The sequence below is a fragment of the Agelaius phoeniceus genome, chromosome 16 (assembly GCF_051311805.1).
Source record: "Agelaius phoeniceus isolate bAgePho1 chromosome 16, bAgePho1.hap1, whole genome shotgun sequence".
Classification (NCBI taxonomy): domain Eukaryota; kingdom Metazoa; phylum Chordata; class Aves; order Passeriformes; family Icteridae; genus Agelaius; species Agelaius phoeniceus.
In genome coordinates this window covers 2,410,561-2,437,217 of record NC_135280.1, presented here as the reverse complement: position 1 = coordinate 2,437,217, position 26,657 = coordinate 2,410,561, and the positions used below count along the sequence as shown (strand labels likewise).

At 52.0% G+C, this 26,657-nt stretch overlaps 3 protein-coding genes across 3 annotated transcripts; 2 read left to right on the top strand and 1 right to left on the bottom strand.

Moving 5' to 3' along the window:
* Positions 1–713: 713 nt before the first annotated feature.
* Positions 714–6,528, bottom strand: ATPAF2 (ATP synthase mitochondrial F1 complex assembly factor 2). Its single transcript, XM_054643613.2, has 8 exons — positions 6,299–6,528; positions 5,004–5,048; positions 4,536–4,681; positions 4,007–4,104; positions 3,043–3,123; positions 2,805–2,917; positions 1,926–2,041; positions 714–1,318 (listed from the first exon to the last, which is right to left on the bottom strand). Exons 1-8 carry the CDS (start codon positions 6,441–6,443, stop codon positions 1,181–1,183), a joined length of 882 nt encoding a protein of 293 aa, XP_054499588.2. The 5' UTR covers positions 6,444–6,528; the 3' UTR covers positions 714–1,180.
* A 118-nt stretch (positions 6,529–6,646) lies between these two features.
* GID4 (GID complex subunit 4 homolog) lies at positions 6,647–14,850 on the top strand. Its single transcript, XM_054643884.2, has 6 exons — positions 6,647–7,000; positions 8,204–8,263; positions 8,997–9,104; positions 9,860–9,961; positions 10,931–11,061; positions 12,258–14,850. Exons 1-6 carry the CDS (start codon positions 6,647–6,649, stop codon positions 12,319–12,321), a joined length of 819 nt encoding a protein of 272 aa, XP_054499859.2. The 3' UTR covers positions 12,322–14,850.
* A 619-nt stretch (positions 14,851–15,469) lies between these two features.
* DRG2 (developmentally regulated GTP binding protein 2) lies at positions 15,470–26,166 on the top strand. Its single transcript, XM_054643507.2, has 13 exons — positions 15,470–15,627; positions 16,849–17,009; positions 17,902–17,991; positions 19,401–19,461; positions 20,439–20,529; positions 21,253–21,325; positions 21,465–21,555; positions 21,700–21,797; positions 22,665–22,741; positions 23,378–23,466; positions 24,241–24,299; positions 24,714–24,767; positions 24,854–26,166. The coding sequence occupies exons 1-13, from the start codon at positions 15,564–15,566 to the stop codon at positions 24,938–24,940; spliced, it is 1,095 nt and encodes a 364-aa protein (XP_054499482.1). The 5' UTR covers positions 15,470–15,563; the 3' UTR covers positions 24,941–26,166.
* Positions 26,167–26,657: the final 491 nt, after the last annotated feature.

Genomic DNA, 26,657 nt, shown 5'->3' with positions numbered 1-26,657 from the left:
ATATAATGCCTGAAAGCTTCAGTACCTGGGAGCTCAGTGGCAGGAACCTGTGAGCTGCTGGCACGAGGCAGCAGCTCAGGAGAGGAACACTCTCCATCAAACCACCCCCGAGATAACAGCAGGTTTCCAGCTCAGCAAGCACAAGGCTGGCGGGGGCTCTGTATGCCTGGGAGCCTCATCCTCTCACCCCTTCTCGCAATCAGCTTTCTGCAGCGTGAGCAGAGCAGCCCCCAGCCAGCAGGAAGGGAAATCAATGGTTCCACAGGAGCGACAGCCGAGTGAGGAGTCATTAATTCCCCTCCTTGCTCGGTGACAGGCTGCTCCTGAGGAACGCTGCCAGCCGGGGCGCTGCTGCTCCAGGCAGGCAGCAAGGAGAAGGTGGGAAGGTTAAATGAGAGAGTGGCTCTGTGTGCTGCCAGGGGCAGAGCAGGTCTCAGAAAAACCCATGGCTGGTGCTGCCTGGTAAACACAGATTCAGCTCATCATGTTCTGTGCTTCTGAAGATGGCTGGAGCCCAGGTTTTACCCCTCTTGCTCCAGGACTACACAGTTGTCTCCTTGCTGCCTCCTCAGCTGCATGGAGTGGTTCACACAGCAGTTAGTGTCTGCTCTGGTCTGTGATTTTTAATACCTGGAGCCATCCCAGCACCTGCCCACAACCTGGCAGCTCAGGACCCACCCCACAGTTTGGTGAGTAAGACAAAGACACTCAGCTTTTGGTACCTCACAGGGGCGAGTCTTTAATGGAACACAGAGACCCTGGTGTTACAGACAGGCACGCCGAGGGATGAACAACAGATGCAGTGGAGTCTGTTTTCAGATTTCCATAACAAGTGTGTGTCAGGAGCTGGCAGCTATGAAGACATGTGGCATATGCTGGGTATGTCTGTGCCGTGCCCTGCCCAGGAAGCTGTTTCTTCCGTGGGAGCTCCTCTGATGAGCTACAGACACCAGGAAAGGACGGAGCTGCTGGCTTGAGGATTCAGAGGAAAAACTCACCTTGACCTCTCCTCCTGGTGTGCTGCACTGCAGCAGGCAATCCAATTCGAGTTGCCCACAAAACCACAGCACATGAAGCTGATCCCAGGAAAAATGGAATGGCAGGAAGGTAGCTACCATCCACTGGGTTAGGCCAGCAATTCCCAGCTGGACATTTTCTTTCTGTGCCCTGCCCAGCTGCCTCAGTCCTGCAAGAGCTTGTGTTTTACAGTTGAGCTCTCTGAGCAGAGGTGAACAAAGAGAGTCCCAGCTGCAGTGCGGGCACGCAGCTCACACAGGTCATAGTCATGGGCCCACTCCACGTTGCCCCAGCGCCGAATCTGAAGGAGAGGAGGGACATGGATCATACCCAAAGCACCTCAGCAACTCTGAGCTTCCCTTCTCATGTTTGTGAAGCACAAGTAACCCCCCCCTGCCCCAGGAACTGAGATGATCCTTGACTGCTGAGGCAGGGATATCTCAAGATCAGGATGTGCTTCATCTGTACTGGGGTCTGAGGCAAAGCCTCTTAACGGGAGGATGAAAAGATTCCCAACTTCAGCCACTTTTGGGACAAGGAGAGCTTCACACCAAGCTAATTTCCAGCAAGCTTGATATCTTAGTGTCTACCAAAGCCTCCAGGCTGGATAACCCTCAGCAGGAGAAGTCAGCCACAACTTTGCACTTCAGATTAGAGAGGGAGAAAAGCAGCCATCTGGGCTCTGTGAAAAGAAACTGGCAGCCCTGGGAGCACTCTGGGCTGGTGTGCCCGTGGTGCTGCTCTGCAGCAGCACGCTCCAAACGCTCTCAGACACAGAGACTGGTGGAGTGGAACGTCTCCTGCTATAGCAGGCACTTCCCCTGCCAGTTATTTGTGGTGGGGGATGCATTTGTCATGCTGAGATTATTGCTATTTGAATTATAGGGCTGTTTTGTAACATAATTTACCTGGTATTCTTCCTCCAGGCGAGACAGAAGCACAGCTTTCTCTACTGTAATGTGCCTGTCAATCAGGCTCATGGACAGAATCAGCGATTTCAGCTGGGTGATTACAAATTCTATACCTGGAAGGGAATAACCCAAACCAAACAAGATTCATGGCTGTTTTCTGCAGCATTACAGCAGCATCTTCACACACTCTGAAAAGACAGGCAGGCTGTGGTACCCCCTCAGGGAGGGCCAGTGGTCCTCCCACCTGCACCAGGGCACTCAGGTCTGTGGTTAACACCAGGCACAAAGCATTCTGCTGGCCCTGCCACCACAGTGACAAAGGCCATGCCCTGGACACCACCTCCTTTTATTCTGCCACAACCCTTCCCTGTGCAAAGGGAAGAGATATCCATCCAGGCTCAAGCATTCTGTGTCTTTTGTGGATTTCACTGCCTGCTGCTCATTCAGGTCTGGAGCAAAGCAAACCTCCCTTCATTTCTTTATCTTTTGGTGTCATTCAGATGATTCAGGCAAGATTAAGTGGGATATAAAGATAAAAAAGTGAGGACAGTGCACAGTGTGGGCACTTTGGAGTACTAAGCCTTATTTCTTTTCCTGGTAACAACAAAGCTAGGGATTAAATCATTAGAAGGTTTGGCATTAAAGAAGTTATTTGTGCTAAGGTGGAGCAAGCACCTCATGGGATAGCACAGTCAGATCCTGAACACCAGTGACACTGAAGAGAATCCCTGCCTGTGACAAAAGCAGGTCAGGGCCTGGACTGCAGATTTAAAACATAAACCTCCACACTTGGAGCAGGAGAAGAAAAACATTCCAGTCATTCTCCTGCCCTGTGGAGAGGAACCACCTCCTCCTCAGTGGCCCAGCCCCACTCACCTTGCAGGGCCCACATGTTGTAGGATGCCAGATGGCTGACAAAGGTCTCCTTGGTGCTGGCTGGAATGTTTGGCCCCAGGATGCTGGTCGAGGAGCCAATTGTCACATTGTACCTGGAATGATCACCCAAACCCTCAGCAAAGCCCAGGGCTCATGGAGCCTGAGCTCATAAAGCACCAGAGCTCCTGGGCTGAGCAGGGCAGGGCCTTAAGCAGCCAGGAACCCTCTGAGCTCTCACCTTTTCTCAACCCAGGCTACCACGGGATCCCATTCATTCTTCTGTAGCTCTGCCAAGGCTGGAGGCTCCTCCACACGATAGCTGGGACATGACAGAACAAAACCACCCTGGATGGTCACCCCCAGGCTGGGACACACCTCTGGGAAGGACACTGACCCCACCAGACCCACAGCAAGTGGGACAGGGACCTGCTGTCCACCCAGGCAATCCTCCAACTCTTCCCTAAATTCAGTCCTTTTTGTTATTCCAGGATGGACAATTCTGTCTTACTACAAAACAGAGCAGTGAACCAGCCAGCTGAAAACTGCAGGCAGCCCCAAGCCACAGACTGAAGTGAGGTTTAGCAGTTAGAGGAGGGTACAAACCTCACTGCAACTTTTTGTGGGGCCACTCCTGCTTCTCCTTGCCCAGTGGCTCAGCTCAGCATTCCCTGCTCCCCCAGTCTGACCAAATCCACAAGGGCAGGTGGGGGAAGCCTGTCCCTCTCTCTCCACAGGAACTGTGCAGCTGCCAGTGGAGGTTGGGACAGGAGCCTGGGCATGAATGGGCTTGATCCTACAGCTCATGGGGACTTTAGGAATGAAGGGCATTTGGGGACTGGTGGTACAAGTAGTCTGAGCTATCTGTCCTGGCACAGGAATACCAGGGACTGGCTGACAGATCTCCACAGGCCTTTCAAAGATGTTGGTTTTTTCCTTCAAGATTTTCATTTCCACTGCTCTCACCCTTGCCCAGTGGGGAGGTGTACAAAACAGAGTTCAACAAGGGACAAGATCCAATGTTCCTTCTTTGGGTGCACAGACTCCAACCAAGTTTGCACATGCAGGACTGATCTAAACTAATTCAAACCCTCAGGCAAAAACCAGCACAGATCAGAGCCATGCCATGACTGGGGGAGTGCAGATGTCTTCCCTCACTTTCCCCAACCCTCTTTCCAAACTCCAGCTGGGTCCCCATCTCATACCAGACCGTGTCTGTCTCCAGGAACTTCACAGCTGCTCGGATCAGCTGCGTTTTGTTTCGCTGCGTGGGATTGTCCAGCGCCGTGTTGCACAGAGTGGTCTGGGGATAAAAGCAGTTGAAACTGCTGTTATTCTTATTCCAGGCTTGAAAAAGCAGCAGCTTCCATGGTACAATGCCAAGAAGAAGCAGAGGGATTTGTGGCAGATGAACAACTGAGGGGTGCAGGGCCACAAAGTGGCTAATGTAATAGGTGTCCTCTCAGATCTTTCAGGATCCCTGCAAACAGCTCATTAAGCAGCAGGGAAAAGGGGCATGGATTGCTCCAGAGCTCAGTTTCCTCCTGCCCTGCACTATTCTCAATAACACTGTCCAGCCCCTTCTCAAGTTCCCCTAGTGACACAGGTTCCCTCTAGACAGGCACCTGGCCAGCCCAGAGGAAGCCCCAACTTTCTGCTCACCAGGAGCAGGACAACCTGCTGCCACCACACTCTGCATTTGGAGGTCTCAGCACTCCACCCTGCTGTGCTCACCAGGTGCATGGTGTAGAACTTGATGGTGTCTTTCTGGGAATCCCACTCTGTTGCCACTGCAATGGCCAAGGCCTCGCTGGGCACAGTGAAGAGCTTGGCCTGGGGCGTTTTCAGCTTTCGGTGGTCCAGGTTTATTTCAAAGCCTCCTGGGGAATCAGAGTAGAAATCCTGGGGAATCAAAGAGGAGCAGGAACTAAGGAACAACAGACAACCCCACAGTGGGAGCAGATTCAGAGCTGGAGCTGACAGGAGCATGGAACCAGGAATACTCAGGTGAAAACTTGGATACACTTGGTCCTGGAAGCTGCTTCCCACCATGCAGCTTTGCTGTAGATGAGGAGGGGGCACAGCAGCTGGTGACAAACCTGCCACTGACACAGCCTGGGCTGCAGGTGCTGACATGGTGTGGGGTGATGACACCTCTCCCAGGGATCAGCCCCTGCATCCCATCCCTGTGGCCACACTCACCTTCCCCCTGTGAGATGCTCACATTCTGGTAGAACCTCTTCCTCTCTGAGGACAGAAACACAAGGCAAAGAGAACATTCAGAGGGCAAACAGAGAATGTTCAGCCCCTTTCCCTGCTCCCCATCACAGCTCAGAACAGACAGAGCTTTGGTGCTGTCGAGGTAACCTGGTAACAAAAATCCAGCCCTTCATCCACAGTTCCCAAGCTGTGAGCTGCAGTGAGCTCCACTCAGCAGGGAAGCAGCAGGGAGCAAACAGAACCAGCTGCACTCCTGCCAGGCTGGGGGCTCAGCTGCCTCAGAGTGTGGAAGGGCTGGTTTCTCAAGCAGGCCTGTCCCACCCCTCCTCAGGAGTTCTGCTTCAGGGCCAACCTTTCCAGATTCTACAACTACAGACACACTGGACAAATTAATCCCCAAAGGACAGTACAGCCCAGCTGTACTGCTCAGGAATATACCTGCCCCACCTACAAGGTGAGCCGGAGAAAACTTCAGGTCTCATTTTAGGAGCAGCATCCTTGGCTACCAGCACTCCTGACACTGTGAGAGCAGGATTCCACCCATTCCAAAGGCTCCACTCCTCCCACAAAGCAGGAAGAATCCACGAGCCATTCCCTTGACAACAGCAACCAGGTTGTAAATCCCAAACCCATAAATCTATCTCGTGAAGGGCACAGCAAACAGGTCAGGCTGCAGGTCTGCTATTCTAGGCTAAAAACAGCACATTCCCCTGGGGAAATTGAAGGATTTTCTCAGGCTCGGTGGCCTGTGAGCTTCGGGGCCTCGGGCACAGTTCTAAAAACAGATTAAAGTGTGTGTACCTCAGAGGAGCCCCGAGGCTCATCAGTGACTCCCAAAACCTTGTCATGAGTCACCACAGCTCTGCAGCCTCACCTCCGACAAACTGAGATTAATTTTCCTGTTCTCAAACCCACACGATTCCAGCAAAGTCTTTGGATAGGATACATGGGCCAGAACATACCTGAACACCCTCGTCTGAGTCTCATTCCCTCAAAATCCCCAAAACCCAACAAAACACAAAAACAAGTGTAACAAACTGGTTCGGTGAGGGCTCGGCCGTGCTGCCAGCGAACCCTGCCCGCTCCAAACACACATTAACGGCAAGGCTCGTTAATGAAAAATAATTAACGGCACGGAGGGGAGCCCCAGCACCGCTCAGCGGCCGTGGGGAGCGCGATCCCCGCGAGGCCGTGCCGGTCCCAGCCCTACCCCGGCTGACCCCAGAGAAGGATCCCCCTCTCCAGACGGGGCTGCAGCCGCCCCTGTGCTCCCTCACCTGCCGGCGGGGCATAGGCCCGGCGCCCGCATGACCCCACCGGGCCGCTCCCAGCATCTGCAGGAGGCGGTCGTGGGAGCCGAGCGGGCGGGGAGTGGGCCCACCACAGCCGGCGACAGCCGCGCCACATCGCGACAGACGACATAACGACCTCGTCCCGGCCGCGCTCAGCGCCGCTCCGTGGGCGCCGCCATCTTGCCGGCAGCCGCGACCAATCCGGGCCGCCTGGATTAAAAGAACTACATTTCCCAGCAGCGCCAGGAGGCAGCCCAACCAATCAACGCCCGGCGTCGTGCCAACAGCCAATCTGGGCCAGGGGACGCCCCTCAGGCACGCGCGCAGGGGCCAATGGGAGCGCGCGGAGGCGCTGCCAGGAGGCCCCGACCCAGCGGCGGCCGAGGCGTGAGGGAGCGGAGCGAAGCGGAGCGGGCGGCGTCCCCCGGCCGCACCCCGGCCCCGGCCACGCTGGCGCCCGGGGACCCCCCCGAGATGCCGGTTCGGAGCGAGAGGCGCCGCGCTGGAGGGGCGGGGGGCTCGGCCTCCTCCGCTGCCACCGGAGCGGCCGCCAGCAGCCTGGTGCCGCCGCCCCCCATCAACACGGCGCAGCCTGGAGTGGCCACTTCGCTTCTCTACAGCGGGGCCAAGTTCCGCGGGCAGCAGCGCAGCAAAGGCAACGCCTACGAGGTGGAGGTCGTCATGCAGGTGAGGGGGGTGGCGGGGCGAGCCGAGCTCCGGCGGGGCGGGAAGGGCCCCCGCGGCCTTAAGCGAGCAGGGGACCCGGTGGCCTCAGGCCGCGGTGGCCGTTCCCGCCCTGCCGGCCCCTTGCGACAGCAGCCGCATCGCCCTACTCTCGGTATGAGGAGGGATTTCTTCACGGTAAAGGTCATGAAACATTGGAACGGACTGCCTAGGGACGGTGGTGGAGTCACCATCCCTGGAGGTGTTTAAGGAAAGACTGGACGTGGCACTCAGTGCTCTGGTCTGGTTGACACGGTGGTGAATCAGTCACAGGATGGGCTGGATGATCTCAGCTCTTTTCCAACCTCAGTGATGCTGTGATGATTCCAAGCCGGCGGGGTATTTTTATGTTCAGTTCCCCACGTTCCTGGTGGGATTTGTTGTGGTGGGGACATCCCATGGCTGCTCAGCTCCACTGCACGCTGACACCTCGCAGGGGCTGGCTGTGGTTTTGTGCTTAAAAAACGCTGCTTTTGTGCCGAAAACGTGGCTGTTTTGCATGTGTCAGCTGAGGAGAGGGGGCTGCCTGCTCTCCCTGTGCTGAGCACAGGGAAACGTTGCAGTCCTTTGATCACAGGTGGAGAAGATCCTTCTTCTCACGGGTGGAGGTTTGCACTTCCCTGAATAACTCACTGCGTGTTTTGAAAGTAGATCTGGAGATGTCAGGGAAAAGAAAAAATCCCTTGGAAAATCCCTGCTTTTAAAGGAGCAGGCAAACCCTTGCCTAGTTTCTGCACAGCACAGGCAGAGAGATGCAGCCTGATAACTCAAAATGCAGGTGGCATAAAAGCTTTAGATTTAGGAGAGAGGCCTCCTGCAAAATGCTGGGGGTGTGTGTGATTCTTCCAGGGATGCTTTTTCTTGGAGAACACTGTGAGTCAGATCCCTTCCGGCTGGAAAGGGGATTTGCTTCCTGCTGGAGAGTTCTGGGCAGAGGGTGTTGCCTTGAGAGCAGGCCTGGGATGTGGAGGCTGCCAGAGGTGAGCTGGGCACCTGCAAATGATCTTGACAGGTGATTCCCATCATGGAAGAGGGCTGGTAGTGTGAATATTGGGCAGTGGGTACCAGCTGGAGCTGAAGTTATCCTTGGAAGGGTTAGGAACTGCTTTGGATCAAGCATGCACCTTCATGCCTGTTTTTATGGTTGGACTTTGCACTCTTTTCCAGCATGTGGATATGGAAAACTCCTATCTCTGTGGGTACTTGAAGATTAAAGGCCTTACAGAGGTGAGTGTTAACTGTACGGCACCACAAAGAGGGGCTGTGTGAAGGCTTTTTATTTTCCTGGTGGGGTGGGAGAAGCTTCTGCCAGAAATAGGAAGTGGATGGATTGGATGTTGTAGATTTGATCACAGGGTATCAGCTGGAGGATGGTGCTGGCTGTAAATGTCACAGGTGATCATCCAGCTGGGAACTCCATGGAATCATTTAAAGTTGGAAAAGGCCTATAAAAATCATTGAGTCCAACCACTGACCCAGGACACAGCCAGGTCCACCACGTGCTTGGGCAGCCTGTTCCAACATTTAACCACTCTTTTAAATTGTTCCTAATATCCAATCTAAACCTCCCTTGGTTCAATTTGAGGACGTTTTTCTTATCCTGTCCCTTGTTCCCTGGGAGCAGAGCCTGACCCCACCTGGCTGCACCCTCCTGTCAGGGAGTTTGGAGACTGAGCCCCCTCAGCTGCTTGTGCTCAAATCCTTCCCCACAGCCCAGCTCTGACCTGGCTCCTGGCTTCATAAAGTGAGGAGAGAGGCAGAGAAAGGCTGGAAGAAGAGAGTGGAAGGCTCAGCCTTGGAGAGGTGTGGGGCAGGACGAGGGATGGGAGCAGCAGCCTCACATTGCCGGGAGCTCTCCCTGGGAGATGCTTTTTTTGCTGAGTGCATGGAGCTTTGTCTGCTGTTGGGTTTGTGCCTGTAGGTGACAATTGTGAGCCCACCTTTGTCTCCCCTCTGCCAGGAGTACCCAACCCTCACCACGTTCTTCGAGGGTGAGATAATCAGTAAGAAACACCCGTTCCTAACGCGCAAGTGGGACGCCGACGAGGACGTGGACCGTAAACACTGGGTGAGTAAATCTGGGGGCACAGGGGGGCTCTGGGCTGCTGGTCTGGGGAGAGGTGCCCTGTGTGCCCGTGCCTGGAGACCTCTCTGTTCTGGGATTTGGGGATGATCTCAGCAAAGGAGAGGGAGGGGATACAGTCTGGGGTAAACCATTTGGGGAAAATAAGGGGATACAAAGACAAAACCATTATAAAACATAAAAACACACTACAACACCTCTCCTTTTTGCTGTCTCCTTCCTTCTCCCACTGGGATCTTTGCAAATCGAGGTCTCTTCAGCAAGCTGTGATGAGGGAGGGGATATCTTGTTTTCCACTTGTTGGCCACAGGGTGGGAAGGGAGCAGGAGCAATCCCCATCTCCTGACCCCCTAAGAGAACGAATTCCTTATTTTTGGAGACTCATTGCAAAATGGAATGGAGAAGGGGAAGGGGATCCCACAAGCACAGGTAGGGTAGTTGGTACCTGTGTCCCTGCTCAGGGCAGGGTGTACCTACTGCTGTGTTTTGAGGCCACAGCAGCCACCTGATCCCCCCCCGCCCTTGACCTTGGCTGGTGTTTGCCAAGCTTTGATGTTTGTTAAATTTCTGTCAAAATATCTTCCTCTGCAAGTGCAGGAGCTTCTCCAGCCAGGCTGGATGTTGCTGTGAGTGTCAGTAGATTTCCCTTCTAAACAGCAGCTGGTACTAGAAGTTCTATTCCTGGAATAACCATCCTGGTGTTTTTTTTTTATTTTCTTTTTTTCCTTTCTTTGTTTCAGGGAAAGTTCCAGGCTTTTTACCAGTATGCAAAAACATTTAACTCTGATGACTTTGATTATGAAGATCTAAAAAATGGGGACTATGTCTTCATGAGATGGAAGGTAAACCCTGCCTGTCTCCTCTGCTGAGCTGCTTGCAAAGCACTGACAGAGACTTGAGGTGTCAGAGCTTTTCCAGCTATGAAGGTTTAATGAAAGATCTCACCCTGCCAACCCCAAAACCCACTGTACTTGCAAGTTCCAGTGTGACTCGTGTCTAGCCAGCTAATTGTGTCCTTAAGGGCTGCAGTCGTGGCTAAAAACACAACAGGAAAATCTTGCTTGGTGATGCTCCAGAGGGTGAGAGATTTGCTGTCTCCAGTCCCTGTGTGGGGCCTGTGTTTGATGCAGCCTGGCCACTCTGCAGCTCTGTTCTTCAGCTGGGATCATCACAGAGTCACCGTAGACTGGTTTGGGTTGGAAGGAACCTTAAAGCTCATCTTGTTCCATCCTCCTGCCAAGGGCAGGGACACCTCCCACTGTCCCAAGCCCTGTCCCTGGACACTTCCAGGGATCCAGGTGCACCCACAGCTTCTCTGGGCACCCTGTGCCAGGCCCCCCCCACCTTCACAGGGAAAAATGTTGTCCCAATATCCCATCTAACCATCCCTCTGGCAGAGCCATTCCCTCTCTTCCTGTCACTGCATGTCCTTAGCAAAGCTCCTCTCCAGCTTTCCCATAAGTGTTGAAAAGCTGCAGTGAGAACTCTCTGGAGCCTTCTCTTCATTCAGGCTCTGATTCCCAGTTTTGCAATGGATTTCTGGTTTGCAGAGGACAGGTGTTGAAACTGATCCCTTGCACTCTTAAACCTCATTCTGTTCTCAGTTATCTGCTTCCCTGTGAGGTCCCTGCAGGGCAGGTGTGAAGGGACACTCTGGTCTCTGCTCTGGGCTGCTGAGAGTGCAGGGAGTGCTCAGCCAGGAATGTCTTCATGTTAATGGGTGCCAATATTTGGGCTGGGAGGGGAGATTGGGATGGGATGGGGCTGTATTTGACCAACATTTTAAGATGCAGCCTGTGTTTTGAATGCAGGAGCAGTTCCTAGTCCCAGATCACACCATCAAGGACATCAGTGGTGCTTCCTTTGCTGGTTTCTATTACATCTGCTTCCAGAAGTCAGCAGCATCTATAGAGGGCTATTACTACCATAGGAGTTCAGAATGGTAAGCAAGTTTCCTGCCTCCTGAGGAATTAAACCAAGCTATGACTCCTCTCTTGCTTGTCCACAGCCTTGGGAGTGTCCAGGCAGGAGATTCAGGCTGGTGGTTGGACCTTGGGGCTGAAGGGAGGGGTGTGGGCCATGGCTGGCCTGAGCTGGCTGGTGTAGTCCATTGGGGTGGTATGAAGTGCTGCCTTTATGGAAAAGGGGAGGAAATTTGGGGTGGCAGGATGGAGGAGGGAAGATGATACAGGGTCTGGAGAAGTGCTGTGAGGGAGCTCAGTTCTTTCTCCTCAGGAACAGCTTGGCTGCTGCTCCCTTCAGGCAGAAATCTTGTCAGGCCAATGTTTTGTATTCTGAGGTCCTTGGAGTGTTGCTGTTAAGACAAGAGAACAGTCAAAGCTAATTGGTGTGGGTTTTTTGTTGGAGACAAGTAGCTGTGGAGAGCACTTTTCCCTTGCATCATTGTCATGAGCAGCAGGTGGATGGCTGGAAGCTCTCAGGGGGAGGCAAGGAACCAGGAGGATTTCAGACACATTCCCTCTAGCTGAGCTTTGAAAGACTCATGTGTAATTTGCACTTGTAGCAAACTGTTTGAACTTGAAAGTTGTTGAACTTCAAAGGGAGTCCAAAAAACCACCACAGTCAGCCCACCAGGAATGCTGCCTTGCTGCAGGTGGCTCAGAGGGACTACAGTGGGAATTACAACATCATTAAGGCTGGAAAAAACCTCCAAAATCATCAAGTCCAGCCTTTGACCCAATACCACCATTCCCACTAAACCCTAAATGGAATGTCTGATTTCTGAGCACTTCCAGGGGTGGTAACACCACTTCCCTGGGCAGGCGATACCAGATCTAAGCCACTCTTTCAGTAAGGAATTTTTTCCTCTTATCCACCCTGAACCTCTCCTGGCACAACTTGAGGCTGTTTCCCCTTGTCCTATCACCAATTTTGTGGGAAGAGCCTGACCCCCACCTGGCTGCACCCTCCTGTCAGGGAGTTGTGGAATGATGGGGCACAGGAAGAACGATGCTGAGTCCTGGCAGTATTTTGGCGTGTGGGAAGTGGGTGTTGGATGCCTGAACACCCTGGGGGCTGTAAAGGGGGAGAGAAGAGCAGCCAGCAGAGTGTGTGCTGTGTGGCTGCCCAGCAGGATCTCTGTGTAACCCTCTCCTCCCCGTGTCCCCTCTGTGGCAGGTATCAGTCGTTGAATTTAACGCACGTTCCCGAGCACAGTGCTCCTATCTACGAGTTCCGATGACAGCTGCCCACGGCTGAGAACGCCCAGAAGCAACGGGGCAGGAGAGCATGGCCTGCCAGGAGAACTGTGTCCCTGTGGGAGCACGGCAATGCACACTTCTCTCCTGCCCTTGGACTCCAGAGAGAGAGAAAGAGAGCCTGGATGTGAACTCACCCAGCCCGAGGAGCTGCTGGAGCTTGATTCTCCCTCCTGTCGAGTGGCCATTTGATCTTTACTCTGGTTTTAAGCTACTTTAATGCACTTTCTTGTTGCACAGCTCGTTTCTCTGTCACTGAAGTTCCTCCCGGCTCTCCTCTGGAAGCTGTTTCTCAGTAGCTGGAATCAGTGCTCTGGTCTCTAAATAATAAGGAAATGTAAGCTCAAGGCTTATATTATCCTTGTTATATCCTGATGTGGGTTGAAATCACCAGGATTCAGGTTTCTTGCCCAGATTTCCAGCTCTGATGCTCTCAGAGCCAGGTCCTGGGTGTGAGGCTCAGCTGTAGAGTCTGTTGGGGAGTGTTGGCTGAGGTAAGGCTGGAGTGAGGCTTTGCTGGCTAACAAGGTTAGCTGGAGCTGCAGATCTTTCAGGAGCACCAGCCCTTTGGAGCTGGGAGCTGTTCCTGTGTCTGGATACGCCATTGGGAATTAATTTGATGTACGGACTTCCAGGCTCTCAGTAAAGTGGATCTGAACTCTGCTTGTAGGTGTATATTTGCTCTTTACTTAAGTTAAGGGTAAAAAAAAAAAAAGTTAAAAAAAAAGACAAAAAAAAAACTTTTATTAAAAAAAAAATATCTATTTTTATGGTTCCTTTTCCAAAGGACCCTATGGCAAATGCACAAGTACTGGATTCCATGTTACTGTTTTTACATTGAAAACCAGGAATGTCTGTGTTTTTATATCTGTGTCTGTATCCAGCTAAGCTTTGGGAACATAACCAGAGCACAAACGCTGAGCAGCATCACCCTGGGACTGCTCAACGTTTGTACTCCCCCTTCATGCTTCACCACCACTGCTTGACACCTTTTTACAAGGAAAAACAAGAAAAAAGTTGAAAAAATAACCCTTCTCAGTAGCTCCCTCTGGCTCTGAATGTTCCAGGTGACAGAACTTAAGGCTCCTGTGCCAAAGCGTGCGCGTGTGTGTGTGTGGGGTGGTTTTTTTTAAAGACACTTTAAAACTTGGCCTCAGTTGTGTTTTTACCTTGTCAGCCTCACCTGTGGGGCTTTGTGAGAGTTTAGTTTGCCTTTTTTCTGGCTGTTTTAAAGCCCAGCTCCCTCCAGGCAGACGCGTGGCACGGCTGGTGCTGAGGATGGATTTTCCACCTGGGAGAGGGGATTGAAGCCAGCGCGAGGTGCTTTGGGTTTTGCTTCTTTTTAACTAATTTCCCTTTTGGCAGCAGTTATTGCTTGTTTAAGCCTTACTGAGGAAGAATTCAGGGCTTGGAGAGCCCTTTCCTCTATTCCAAGTTGGGTTTGGAGTGCTTGGTCTCGGGAGATGATGCGGAATTCGCTCGCCCCGCGCGCGCTGCTCTCCGTGGATCAGCCCTTCTCCCTGGCACCCACATGGACAGAGGTGCCTGGGGGAGGAAGGGAGGGAGGAGGAGAGACCTGGCCCTTCCCAGGGACTGGGGGCTGCTGCCTTGGCTGTGCTGGAGGAGGTGCAGGGAGAGCATTGAGGTGATTTGGGGCTGTAGTAGAGCACTTGGGAAATGTGTTCCCGTTTTAATTCACTCCTCTTGGAGAAACTCAGCCCCTTTGGAGGAGAGGGTGGTGCTGGGAGATGTCCTGGTTTTTTAGAGGTGAAAACAGTGGTGCTGCTCCACTGTGACCAAGTGTGTGGGTGAAACCTCCTTCCCAGGTGCTGTGTGAGTGCAGGGACCCAGCTCCAATGGCTCTTCCCAGCCCTCTGGAGCTGTCTGTGCAATACTGGTGGTGGCACCAGTGTCCCTGTGCTCCCCAGGGCTGTCAGTGCCAGAGGGACACTTGGATTTCTGATAAGGTTGAGTTGAATTAACCCTGTTGGTTGGCAGAAGCTGAGTTAGGATGGTCCTGTTTAGCACCTGTAACTATCCCTAAACCAATGAGTTGGGTTTTTTTTTTTAAGACTTGATATGTTGTGAGAAGGGTGTGGAAAGAGCATTCTGCTCTGTGCCTGCCTTCTTCCCACCATCCTGAAGGGAATTTCAGCTTAGATCCAGAGCTGTCTGGAAATGATATGTGGCAGGTGCAGAGCAGGTTGTGGAGCTGAGGGTTCTGCAGGGGCTGTTGGTGTGTGGATTTTCCCTCCTCAAAGGCCTTTGCTTTGGTTTTTCCTTTTCTTTGACCTGTTTGAGTTGAGGGGAGATGTTCTGTACGTCGTGGTGTGGTGAGAGAGAATGGCCCAGGGGAGGATTTGGGGGGCAGAGATGAGAAATGGGGTGTTTGGGCTTGGGAGAGGATGTGGTGTCTCTTGAACCACTCTGGCTGCAGCAGGGTGTCCGTGTGGGGGCCGAGGAGGAGTTTTGTGGAGCGATCAACGTCCAAATTAAACATGAATTCTGTTGAAGGGGTCTGTGTCCGTGTGTGTTTGTCCACCACAGCACTTCTGGTTCCAGGGGATTGCTGTGCTTCATCTCCTTCCTTGAGGGCTTCTCCAGGAATCCCAGCAGCTTCTGGTGGTCTTAATTCACAGACTCTCAGAATCATTAAAGCTGGAAAAGACCCCTGAAAGCATCGAGTCCAGCCTGTCACCCATCCCCACCTTGTCACATCCAGTCACATCCAGTCTTTCCCTGAGCACCTCTAGGGATGGGGACTCCACCAATCTCCCTGCACAGGCTGTTCCAATATCTAATCACCCTTTTGAGGAAGAAATTTCTCCTGCTGCCCATCCTGAGCCTCCCCTGCCCCCCTGAAGTTGTTTCCTCGTGTCCTTTGGCTGCGTGCCTGGGAGAGGAGCCCGATCCCCCCTGGCTCCACGCTCCTTTCAGGATCCAGCCTTAATTAGAGGAGCAGGAGGAGTCAGTCCCGCTGAGGGGCTCTCCTGCTTTCTGAGACCTGCCCTTTGAGCCTGTCCCTCCTGTCCCCGCCGCTCTCGCCCCCACCCGGGGTCACCTCCCTGGGGACCCTCCCGGTGGCCCCGCGGTGGCGGCGGGCGGAACGCGGGGTGCGGGGCTCGGGGCGCGGCCGGAGCTCGCAGTGCGGCGCGGCCCGGACGCGTGACGGGGACGGACGGGCCGGGCCGGCGGCGCTTCCGGCGGGCGCGGAGCGGGGCCCGCCATGGGCATCCTAGAGAAGATCTCGGAGATCGAGAAGGAGATCGCTCGCACGCAGAAGAACAAAGGTGCGGAGGGCGGCCGGAGGCTGAGGGAGCCGGGGACAACGAGCGGGCGGGTGGGCTGGGCGTTCTGGGGGGCTGTGGGGGGCACGGGTGGGCTGTGAGTTATGGGGGGCTGAGAGGGGAGAGGGGCCGGGGACTGTGAGGAGTCCGGGGGTCAGGGGGGCTGCGAGCTACGGGGGCTGGGAGAGAGCGTGGGGACTGTGGGGAGTCTGGGGGTCAGGGCTGCGAGCTACGGGGGCTGGGAGAGAGCCTGGGGGTCAGGGGGGCTGAGAGCTATGGGGGCTGAGAGAGAGCTTGGGGACTGTGGGGGCTCGGGGCTGTGGGTCTGGGAGGGGCCCTGGGGAGAGAGGGGCCGGTCAGGGCTGTGGGGAGGCAGCAGGGGGGGAGTTGTGAGGCTGGGGGGTCTTTGGGGTGGATCGGGGTGCTGGGAGCTGGGGCAGGGTGGGGAGCAGGGTGAGCCGTGGGGCTGGGCTGGGGGATGTGTGACGGGGAGGAGGAGGACTCAAAAACTTGTCTTTCCGAATTTTTGAGTCTCTTTGCCCTGTGCTGCAGCCGCAGCCCCCCCGGAGCTGGAGGGGGAAACATCTCAATTCCTGCTGGCACAGGAGGAGGCTACGGGTGTTGAGTGGTCTGGGGGCTCCCCGTGGGCTCTGCCAGAGCTGCTGCTGGGGCTGTGGGCTGTGTAAATAATAGAAATAAATCCGAAAGCTTTTGATTTTGTGCTCTTATCTTTTACAAAGTGAGACAACCACCTTCCTTTTTTTTCTGGTTCAGGTGTAGATTCAAGTGTTTTGCTAAGAATAAGGCAGTAAACTACTTTCACACATGAGCTCTTGTCTTTATTTTTCCCTCCTCTTGTCAACTTTTAATCTGGTCAGTTTGGGGTGCTGAATGTGAGCAGGTGTAAGGAAGGGCTGTTTCCAACAGGGGCTGCTCCCCCTGTCACCTCTCTCTCCTGAACTGCCTCCCTTCATTCCTGCACCTGCTCTCCCTCTGCCTTGCTCCTTTAACTCAGGAATTTTTTGGCTGTTTCCCTCCACTCTGACCCCGTGCAGCTCCCTGGCAGGTTTGCTCTCAGTGCCCAGGGCTGGTGATGGAGCAGCTCTGTGCCTGGCACTGCTTAGGATACTGACCAAGATCCATCAGTGTTTCCTTTTCAGGAAAGTTCTCACTCCCACAAGTGCATCACAGCAACTTTGTGCTGTTGGGTTTGTGTCATTGCAGCCACTGAGTACCACCTGGGCCTGCTGAAGGCAAAGCTTGCAAAATACAGAGCTCAGCTGCTGGAACCTTCCAAATCCCCGGCTGCCAAGGGCGAGGGCTTCGATGTGATGAAATCAGGAGATGCCCGGGTGGCTCTGATTGGATTTCCTTCTGTGGGGAAGGTCAGTCAGGGCTTGTGCTCCCTGAGCTGTCATTCAGGGCTGGTGCTCACTGTGTCTCCAGCTCACTGGGGTTTGCAGGGGCTGCAGAGCAGCTTTGGGATCACAAATGTGGAATGGTTTGGGTTGGGAGGCACCTTCAAGCTCCTCTGGTGGGATCCCACCTGGAGTCCTGTGCATGGTTCTGGTGTCTCCAGCATGAGGAGGATGTGGGAATGTTGGAGAGAGGACTGGAGAGTGGAGACAGGCTGAGAGAGCTGGGGCTGGAGAAGAGAGGGTTGTGAGGAGACCTCACAGTACCTGAAAAGGCTGCAGGGTAGCTGGAAAGGGATTCTTTGTCAGGAACTGTAGTGGCAGGAAAAGGAATGGATTCACACTGAAAGAGGGAGAATTTAGGTGAGATGTATGGAAGGAATTCTTCCCCATGAGGGTGGGGAGGCCCTGGCACAGGTGCCCAGAGCAGCTGTGGCTGCTCCATCCCTGGCAGTGTCCAAGGCCAGGTTGGACAGGGCTTGGAGCACCCTGGGACAGTGAGAGGTGTCCCTGCCATGGCAGGGGTGGAATGAAATGGGCTTTGAGGTCACTTCCAGCCCAAACCATTCCATGATTCTGTGATCTAGCTGAAAGTTGGAGATGGGGAAACACTCCTTCATGTTGTGTGCTCTGCCCTGTGGACCTTGCTGTTGCCTGAAAGTTGTTCTTGGCCAGCCCCAGCAGTGCTGAGGAAAGAAAAAAAACTGATTGACTTCAGTTCCATGGCAGTGTCACCACCTCAGTCCCTGTGCCTGGAACAGCCACAACACAACTTCCACAGCCCAAGGAGCACTTTGGTGTTGCTTGTTTTGCTGAACCTTCTCCTTTTCCTGCCTGCTGATGCTGATCTCTTGCCTTCCAGTCCACGTTTCTGAGTTTAATGACCTCGACTGCCAGTGAAGCAGCATCCTACGAGTTCACCACGCTGACCTGCATCCCTGGAGTCATAGAGGTGAGCAGGATCCTCCTCCAGCTCTGGAAAGGTGTTTGTAGGGGGATAGAATATAAGAAAATAAAGATAGTGTAGAAAGTAATCTCACCCCTAAGGAGCTGCAGCTGGGCAATTATCAAAGATTAGGAAGAGGCCTGACTTTACCAGGCCACAGCTGTAAGCAATGAGAAGATGCTATAAAAGAGTGCGGTGGCCCCTTGAGAAGGGAACTGGGGTCAGTGGCTGCTTTGTGAAGAAGAAAGAGTCAGTGCTCTGAGGAGCTGCCCATGAGGAGACACCAAGAAGGTGTGGACCCCCTGCAATTAGATGACAATTGTGCTGCTAATAAGGAGCGCACACATCCAAAGGTATCCAAAGCTGAATTTTGCTTTAAACTTTTCAGTGCTGATGTAGCACTTCCCTGAACTCTTCAGGATGGGCTGCCTGATCAGGATTTTTATGCTGTTCTTGGACTGACCAGAGTAATACCACAATTCTCAACTGAATTTTGTATAACCACTGTCAGTGCCAGTGACCAGCTGGCTGCAAACCTTGACAGATTTGTTTTTAATGAAGCTTTACAGAGGCAATCTGTGCTGTGATCACTTTCAAAACAAAATGCAGCTCTTCCCGTCCTTGAGGGGTTTTATTAGTGGTGACCTCAGCATCCATCAGTAAAGCAAATGATAAAGGGCATCAAACTGAAAAGTGTCCAAGAGTAATGAGGAAATCTGGGTCAGGATGGAAGGGGGAGTTAAATAATGAAAGTAACTGTATTAGTGGGAAAAGGAGTTCAATGTAACACATTCAAGCAGAGCTGTGAGCTGCAACAAAAGCTGGAGAGCCAATGCCTTGCAGATCCTAGGAATGAGAGCCAATGCCTTGCAGATCCTAGGAATGAGTGTCAATGCCTTGCAGATCCTAGGAATGAGTGTCAATGCCTTGCAGATCCTAGGAATGAGTGTCAATGCCTTGCAGATCCTAGGAATGAGTGTCTCCTGGGGTTTTTACCTGCAGCACACCTGAGCAGTTTGATCTGTCACAATCAGAGATGTGGCACTTGTTCATTACTGAGTTTTCTCATTAGACCAATAAAAGAAGAATTGTTCTTCCTTTCCATTCCCTGAACTTGGGAATGTGTGACTGCTGCTGTGCTGTTTTCCTGCTGCTTTGTCCAGCTGCAGTCACAGGATGCTTTAGGGGGTCAGGATCTAATGCAAGCTGTGTGTGCTGCTGAGCACAGCCCACAACTCTGGAGTTTGCCTCAGGACAGAGCCATGAACTTTGTGCAGAGTTCCCCTGGCCTGCCAGTTCCATCCAATCCCACTCCCCACAGGATGGGGACCCCCAGCACGGATTTGGGGCTTTTGGGGCAGCTCAGGTGCCCTGCAGGAAGCTTTCAACTTTGCATCCTTCCATTTCCCTTTCAGTACAAAGGAGCCAATATTCAGCTGCTGGATCTGCCTGGAATCATCGAAGGAGCAGCTCAAGGTTGGCTCATGTCTGTGTTCATGTGCAGGAGGGAATTGCCCTCAGTAGTGCCCCTGGGTGTCTCAGATACACACAGGTTTCCTGGGCCAAGAGTTCCTGCATTGTCTTTCCAAATTTTTGAGTCCTTGATCCTATGTGAGGCACGATTCCTGTCCCTGAGCCCACAGAAGGCTCTATATGTAGCACAAAGATGGTTTTCTGGAGGTGGGAGCCAAAGCAAGCCAGTCACTTCTCACGTCCTTGCCTGAGTGTTAAGTGGCTCATCTGTTTTCTGGTACTGAGGAAATCTATAAAAGATGCTGGAGAGGCGGAGGGAGAATTACAGCTAAACACTAACCTTGCTTGAGTAATTCCCTGAGCTCCTGCCAGTCCTCCCATGACTCCTGATTCTGGGAAGAGACGTTGGCTTTGTCTTTCTGTGTTGTCATTGTCTTCATTGTCTGGTTATGTCTGAAAATAGCTTAGGAAATCAGGGAGTCATGGAACATCTGGGAAGGGACCCACAGGGATCATCCAGTCCAACTCCTGGCCCTGCACAGGACACCCCAACAATCCCACTCTGTCCAACAATCCCATCCTGTGCCTGCTGTTGTCCAAACCCTCCTGGAGCTCTGGCAGCCTTGGGGCTGTGCCCATTCCCTGGGGAGCCTGGGCAGTGCCCAAACACCCTCTGGGGTGAAGAACCTTTTCCTAATATCCAACCTAACCTTCCCTGACACATCTTCAGCCATTCCCTTGGGTGCCTAGAACATTGTCTGTGTTTCCTAAGGCACCTTCTGGCACTGATCTCCTCTGTGCTGAGCTCTCTGTGCTGCTTGGAGCTGCTTCCAGGGCTCCCAGCAGCTGACTGCAGCCTGAACAGCACTGCAGGGTGTTTTTCCTTGCTTTCAAGCTGCTGCATGGGGCAGGAGTCCCTGTTTGTCAGAGAACTGAGCTGGTTGCTCTTGCTGATGTGCATCCCCCTCGTGTGTCCCCAGGGAAGGGCAGAGGCCGGCAGGTGATCGCCGTGGCCAGGACAGCAGATGTTGTTATCATGATGCTGGATGCCACCAAGGGTGAGGTGCAGAGGTGAGTGTGGGCTAGGCTCTGGCCTGGAAAACATGCCAGCTCCCTGAGGAATTGTGGAGAGCACCTGGGGAATGAGGAGTTCAATTATTGAGTACCCAGATGGGGGTTGTATCCTGTGGCTGTGTTCACAGGGGTCTTAGGATGAGGGAAGAGATGAGGATCTGACTCCATGTTTCAGAAGGCTTAATTTATTATTTTATGACATATATATTATGTTAAAATTATACTAAAAGAATAGAAGAAAGGATTTCATCAGAAGGCTAGCTAAAAATAGAAAAAGAAGAATGATAACAAAAGTCTGTGGCTTGGACAGAGAGTCTGAGCCAGCTGACTGTGATTGGCCATTAATTAGAAACAACTCTATGAGACCAATCACAGATGCACCTGTTGCATTCCACAGCAGCAGATAACCATTGTTTACATTTTGTTCCTGAGGCTTCTCAGCTTCTCAGGAGAAAAAATCCCTAAGGAAAGGATTTTTCAGAAAATATCATAGCTACAGTATCCCATGAGAAGCATCCTGCTGACTGGAGTGGGGGCTCAGCTGGAGGGAAATTCCTGCAGCACTGTCAGAGATGGGAATGTCAGCCTGGATTGCCACCACAGACTCTGACCTGCATTAGGGGGGTTTGTGGCACGGCTGTATCAACACAAGAATCAAAAAGGGAAAGGTCTGGGTGTCACCTGGCCATGCTCAGCCTCATGGGTGCTGTGTCCCTGCAGGGCCTTGCTGGAGAAGGAACTGGAATCTGTAGGAATCAGGCTGAACAAGAGCAAACCAAATATCTACTTCAAGGTGAGGCTCCCTGAGCTCCTGCAGGCACAGCTGGTCTGCTCAAAGCTGAGCTCACTCTGTGCTGCCCCATGTGTTGGACAGGCTGAGGGGGCTCTGGGATTTGCAAAATGTTCTTACATTGTTTTTTTGCCTCCTGCAGCCCAAGAAAGGTGGAGGCATCTCCTTCAACTCCACTGTCACATTGACTCAATGCTCTGAGAAGCTGGTTCAGCTCATCCTCCATGAATACAGTATCCTTTCCTAAAAGGGGAGACCCTTAAGCCATCAGCAGCTCATGGTTTAAGTGCTTCATGCTGTGGTTGGCAGCAGGCTGTCACAGGGAGCTCAGCCCGTGTGGTGTGTTGGGATTTGTGCCTTGACAATGTCCACCTCAGAAATCTTCAATGCTGAGGTCCTGTTCAGAGAGGATTGTTCCCCTGATGAGTTCATTGATGTGATTGTAGGAAACAGGGTCTACATGCCATGCCTCTATGTGAGTATCCTGGGCAGCCTGGCTTCTGTCACACCCAGCATCTTTTGTGTGCCAGAGTAAATGTTGGAACTTCACAGAATCATGGAATGGTTTGGGTGGGAAGGGACCTTAAAGCTCATCTCATCCCACCCCTAGCATGGGCAGGGACACCTCCACTGTCCCAGGGTGCTCCAAGCCCTGTCCAGCCTGGCCTTGGACATTTCCAGGGATCCAGGGGCAGCCACAGCTTCTCTGGGAACCTGTTCCAGGGCCTCCCTGCCCTCACAGGGAAGAATATTTTCCCAATATCCCACCTAACCCTGCCCTCTCAATTTAAAGCAATTCCCCCTTGTCCTATTACTCCATGCCCTTGTTCCTGGCTCCTAAAACAGTAACGATTTGGGGTTTAAGAGGTGGAAAACAGCTCAACAGGGAATTTTTTATAGGCTTTGGATGTGCAGCCGTGCTGTGTGTGTTTCCTGGGCCCTCTTGTGGCTGGTGCTGCCCTGGAGCAGCAGAGATTCCAATCCTGGTGCTGGGGCTTTGCTCCCACGTGTGGAGCCTCCGACTCCCCCCTGCTGCCAGCTCTGTGCTGAACTTCTCACGTCGGGTCCCTTGTGTGCCAGAGGTCCCTTTAGGGCTCTGTTTGTAGCCACTGGGTCTGTATAAAATCAAAGAACATGTTCCAAGTCATCCCAAAGGGAGAATTTAAAAAGGCCAAAAATTTATATTCAGGCTTCTGAATTTTAATAGTTTGTTCTACTGAGAGCCTTGGCTTATCTTCTGACAGGATCTGTGTTTCTGTTTCAGGTGCTGGAGCTACCTTGTTCTTTGTACATGTTGCTGAACTGCCTTGCTAAGGGCTGTGTTGTTTTCCCTCTGGTTTAGGTTTATAACAAGATTGACCAGATATCCATGGAGGAGGTGGATCGTCTTGCTCGGAGGCCCCACAGTGTTGTCATCAGGTAGGAGCTGTCACGTTGCCTTTTCTGCCTGCTGTGGGGCTCGTTTCACACCCCTTTCTCTGGCTTCTCCCAGGGCTGCTGGGGTGAGAAGCAGAGCTGCTGGGCAGCTTTTCCCAGATTTCCTTCCCCTGGAGAGGCAGGCAGCTTCTCTGTGCTGTCTGCAGGACAGAGTCAAACAATCTGGCTTGTTTCCTTGGGAGTGCTGGTAGATCTGCTGGGGCTTTGCTGCTTCAAAGCTGTTCACCCTTCTGGAATCATGGAATGGTTTGGGTTGGAAGGGACCCTAAGGCTTATCTCATTCCACCTCCTGCCATGGGCAGGGACACCTTCCACTAGATCAGCTTGCTCCAGGCCCCATCCAACCTGGCCTTGAACATTTCCAGGGATGGAGCCTGAAACTCTCTGTACAACCTGTTCCAGTGCTTCTCCATCCCTTTAGTCAGGAATTTCTTCCTAATATCTAATCTAAACCTGCCCTCCTTCAGTTTAAGGTCATTTTACCTTGTGTTTTTCCTTTCCTTGTCTCATTAAAGACTTTCCCCTCATTCTCCAGCACTTTAATAAAGACATTTCACCTTGTTCTTCTGGCTCCCTAAATCAGAGCAGCAGTAACCAGATGACCCTGGTGTTTTGCAGCTGTGGCATGAAGCTGAACCTGGACTACTTGCTGGAGAAGCTCTGGGAGTACCTGGCACTCACCTGCATCTACACCAAGAAAAGGGGACGTAAGTGACCCCAGACAGGCTGCCTGCAGGGCTGGTGCCTTGGAAATGCTGGAATTACACCCTCCCTAATCATCCTTCAGCTCTTGGGAAATGCTTCCTGCTCTGTCTGATCCTGCCATGTGTGGATCCCACCATGGCCTTCCTGTTGTATTTTACACAAGCTGAATTTTCATAAGTCTTTGCAGGATATAAGGGAATAAAGTGTGCAGGTTCACAGCTTTTACCTTGTTATGCACACTGTGATGAACCCACAAATTTCCTGTTCCTGCTGCAAGAAATTTGGTGATTCCCATGCCCTTGGAGGTGCCTTTGATCCTCCTTTTGCTTTATAACCCACTTGCAGCTTTTCCCAATGATGAAGGCACATCTATAACTTACTCTGTTCGCTTGTGAGCAGCTGAACTTGGGTGGATGTGAGCAGATCAAGGAATTTTCTGAGCTTGTTAAGCTCTGAAATCTTGGGGATTTTGGTTTTTCCTTGAGCAGGTGTGTTTTGACTTGGGTGCTTTTGTTTCTCTTAAGTCAAGGGTTTGGGATGGAGTCATTTCAGGTGGGTTGTGAGGAAGCTGCTGACTGTGTGGAGTGGGAAATGGCACTTGTGGGTGGTGGAGAGCTGATTTGATGCTTTTAGGTACTGGATCCCTGTTCTGTCTGGGAGCAGGAAGGAGGAATTTGGGAGTAGTTAGCACAAGGTGATGTGAGATGCTGTCAGCATTTTAGAACACACTTGATAGAAATCCAATGCTTTCCCCCCCCCCTTCTGCTTCTCCACAGAGAGACCAGACTTTACAGATGCCATTATTCTACGGAAAGGAGCCTCTGTGGAACATGTGGTAATTTTTCTGCATCTTTTACATTTCCCTCTGTGCAGAAGGCAGTTCCTCCTGGACCTGCTGTGATTTGTGTTCCATAAAGCTCAGGACATGTCAGTGTTTGGTTGTGCTTCTCCTTTTGTTGCCTTTTATCTGCCTCAGGTTTCTTTCACAGCTGCTATAAAAGGTTTAAACAGTAATTATGTAATGCAGCCCAGTGAAAAAGCACATGGAAACAATGGAATGGGGCTTTATGTGGGCTGGTGATTCCTGTGTCTGTTCTGTATGGTTTCAAGTGCTTTTAACCAGCTCTTAAAATCTTTATTGTAAATTCTGGCATAGACTAGAGTTTGTTTTAATTCCTGGGTATTGAAAAAAAGTTGTTTGCAAAGAGGTAAATGTAAATATTTCAACTCCTGCCTGTCTGTCTTGCAGTGCCATCGGATTCACAGATCATTAGCCAGCCAGTTCAAATATGCCTTGGTGTGGGTAAGTGTTGGACAGCAACTGGAATCCCTGTCCTCAGGTGTCTCTGACTGGTCTCCTAACCCTTCTCCCCCTTTTTTGCTTTAAAGGGGACAAGCACAAAGTACAGCCCTCAAAGAGTGGGCTTAACCCATATGATGGAGCATGAAGATGTCATTCAGATTGTAAAGAAGTAACTGCTGGTGCCTGGCCTTGCCTTTAATCACTGCAATTGGAACTGACCATGTAAAAACAAAACAAAACACACCAAAAAAAAAAAAAGAAAAAAGAAAAAAAAAAGAAAGGAAAAAGGGAGATGTGTTCCAGAGCCAAGAAAGCTTCTGTGAAGCTCCTTCTCTTGGAGGAAGGCAGAAAATGAGGCTACTGTGCTTGCAGGTGGGGATGGGGAAGATGGGTTTCCATCTGGCAGCATTTCAGGGCAAATGATGTTTCTTAAAAATTTGAAAGGAGCCAGTTCTTGTAGGGCACAGTTCCACAGCCAGCAGTGTCCTGCCCCTTGTGGGGTTTGCACATGAATCCATGTGCATTCCCAGTGGGAAATGTTTGGGTTTGTGTGTAAAAATCTGGCCCTGTGCTTTGGGCTGAGAGAACATTGCTGATGCTTTGCTGCTTATCCATTCACTTAATTTAAGCATTGATCTGAAGCAGAACCAGAGTTCTCCCTCCCCTGCTCTCTGGACATGTCTCTGTAGCTGAGACAACCCCAATTTTTAAGAGTCCCACCTCAATTAACATTAAAACCTGGCACTCTGTGCCTCTCCATAGCCTTGCAGTGGGATTTGTAGGACATCCTGGTACTGAGAGATGAGAAATTAAACTGGTAATGGTTAATTAGCCTGGCCAGACTGCAGTGGGGTACGATCCAAGAGCTGTAGTCTGGGGTGAGGATTCACTTCTGGCATCTCACTCGTTGAGGAGCTGCCTTGGGAGCTTCCTCCTTTGCTGGGCAGGAGTTGTCCTGCCCTTCAGTCCCCAAGGTGGAGGTCTCTTCAACCATGTCCCTAAATTCCAGTTGCAGCTCTCTGGAGCTCAAGGTACCACCCCATGCTGTGAGTTTTACCCCAGCCCTGTTAAACATTGCTTGTCTGGATATTGTTCATCAGAAATCTGGGATTTTTGTAATCATGCTTTTCCATTGAATACTGTTGCTAAACAATTCAGAGTGCCTGATAGAGGACAGCTCTTGCCTTCTGGGATCAAGAGCTGCCAATAGCTTTTATTTTCTTTCATTGGAAAAGGGTTTGGTCTGACGTGGATGCAGAACTGTGAGGACAGGTGTGACACCTGTCTGAGCAGGGTTCCTCCCCTCCTCCCTGCTCCTCCCCACCCCTCACAGCCTGATTGAGCAGAAGTGGAAGGATTATTTTATTTGAGAAAATAAAAAGTTGTTATTTCATGTGAATGATGGACAGATGGCTTGGTTTGTTTCCTAGCTCTCTTTTTTACCTTTGGCCACCTGAGGAATCCTGGATGCTGCCACGGGAGATTTAGGGGGCAGTAGAAGGTGAAGTGGCTGCAAGAGACTGGTGGTGGGAGATAAACAGATACTAAACACAGTGCCCAAGCTAAGAAGGTGACTTTGAACTCTGTAAGTTCCCTTCCCTGTTCCTGGCTTTGTTCACAGCTGGAGTGCAGAGGAAATCCTGACCACGGAGAGGAGAACAAGCATCAAATGATCCCCATTATCCCTGGCTGGCAGTGGAAAGCTGGCCCTTCCCGGTGAGAGCTGGGTGGGATGCTGTTCCAGCACATTAACTCACCCTTCCCATTTCCCATGAAGGTCACACAAGGCAGAGTTGCCCTCACAAAGACTAATTTTGGTTTCGTTTTGTCCCTGAGTTTCTGACTTTTCCATCCAAATCCTGCAGCCTGCCAAGCCTTGGCATAGAGCCG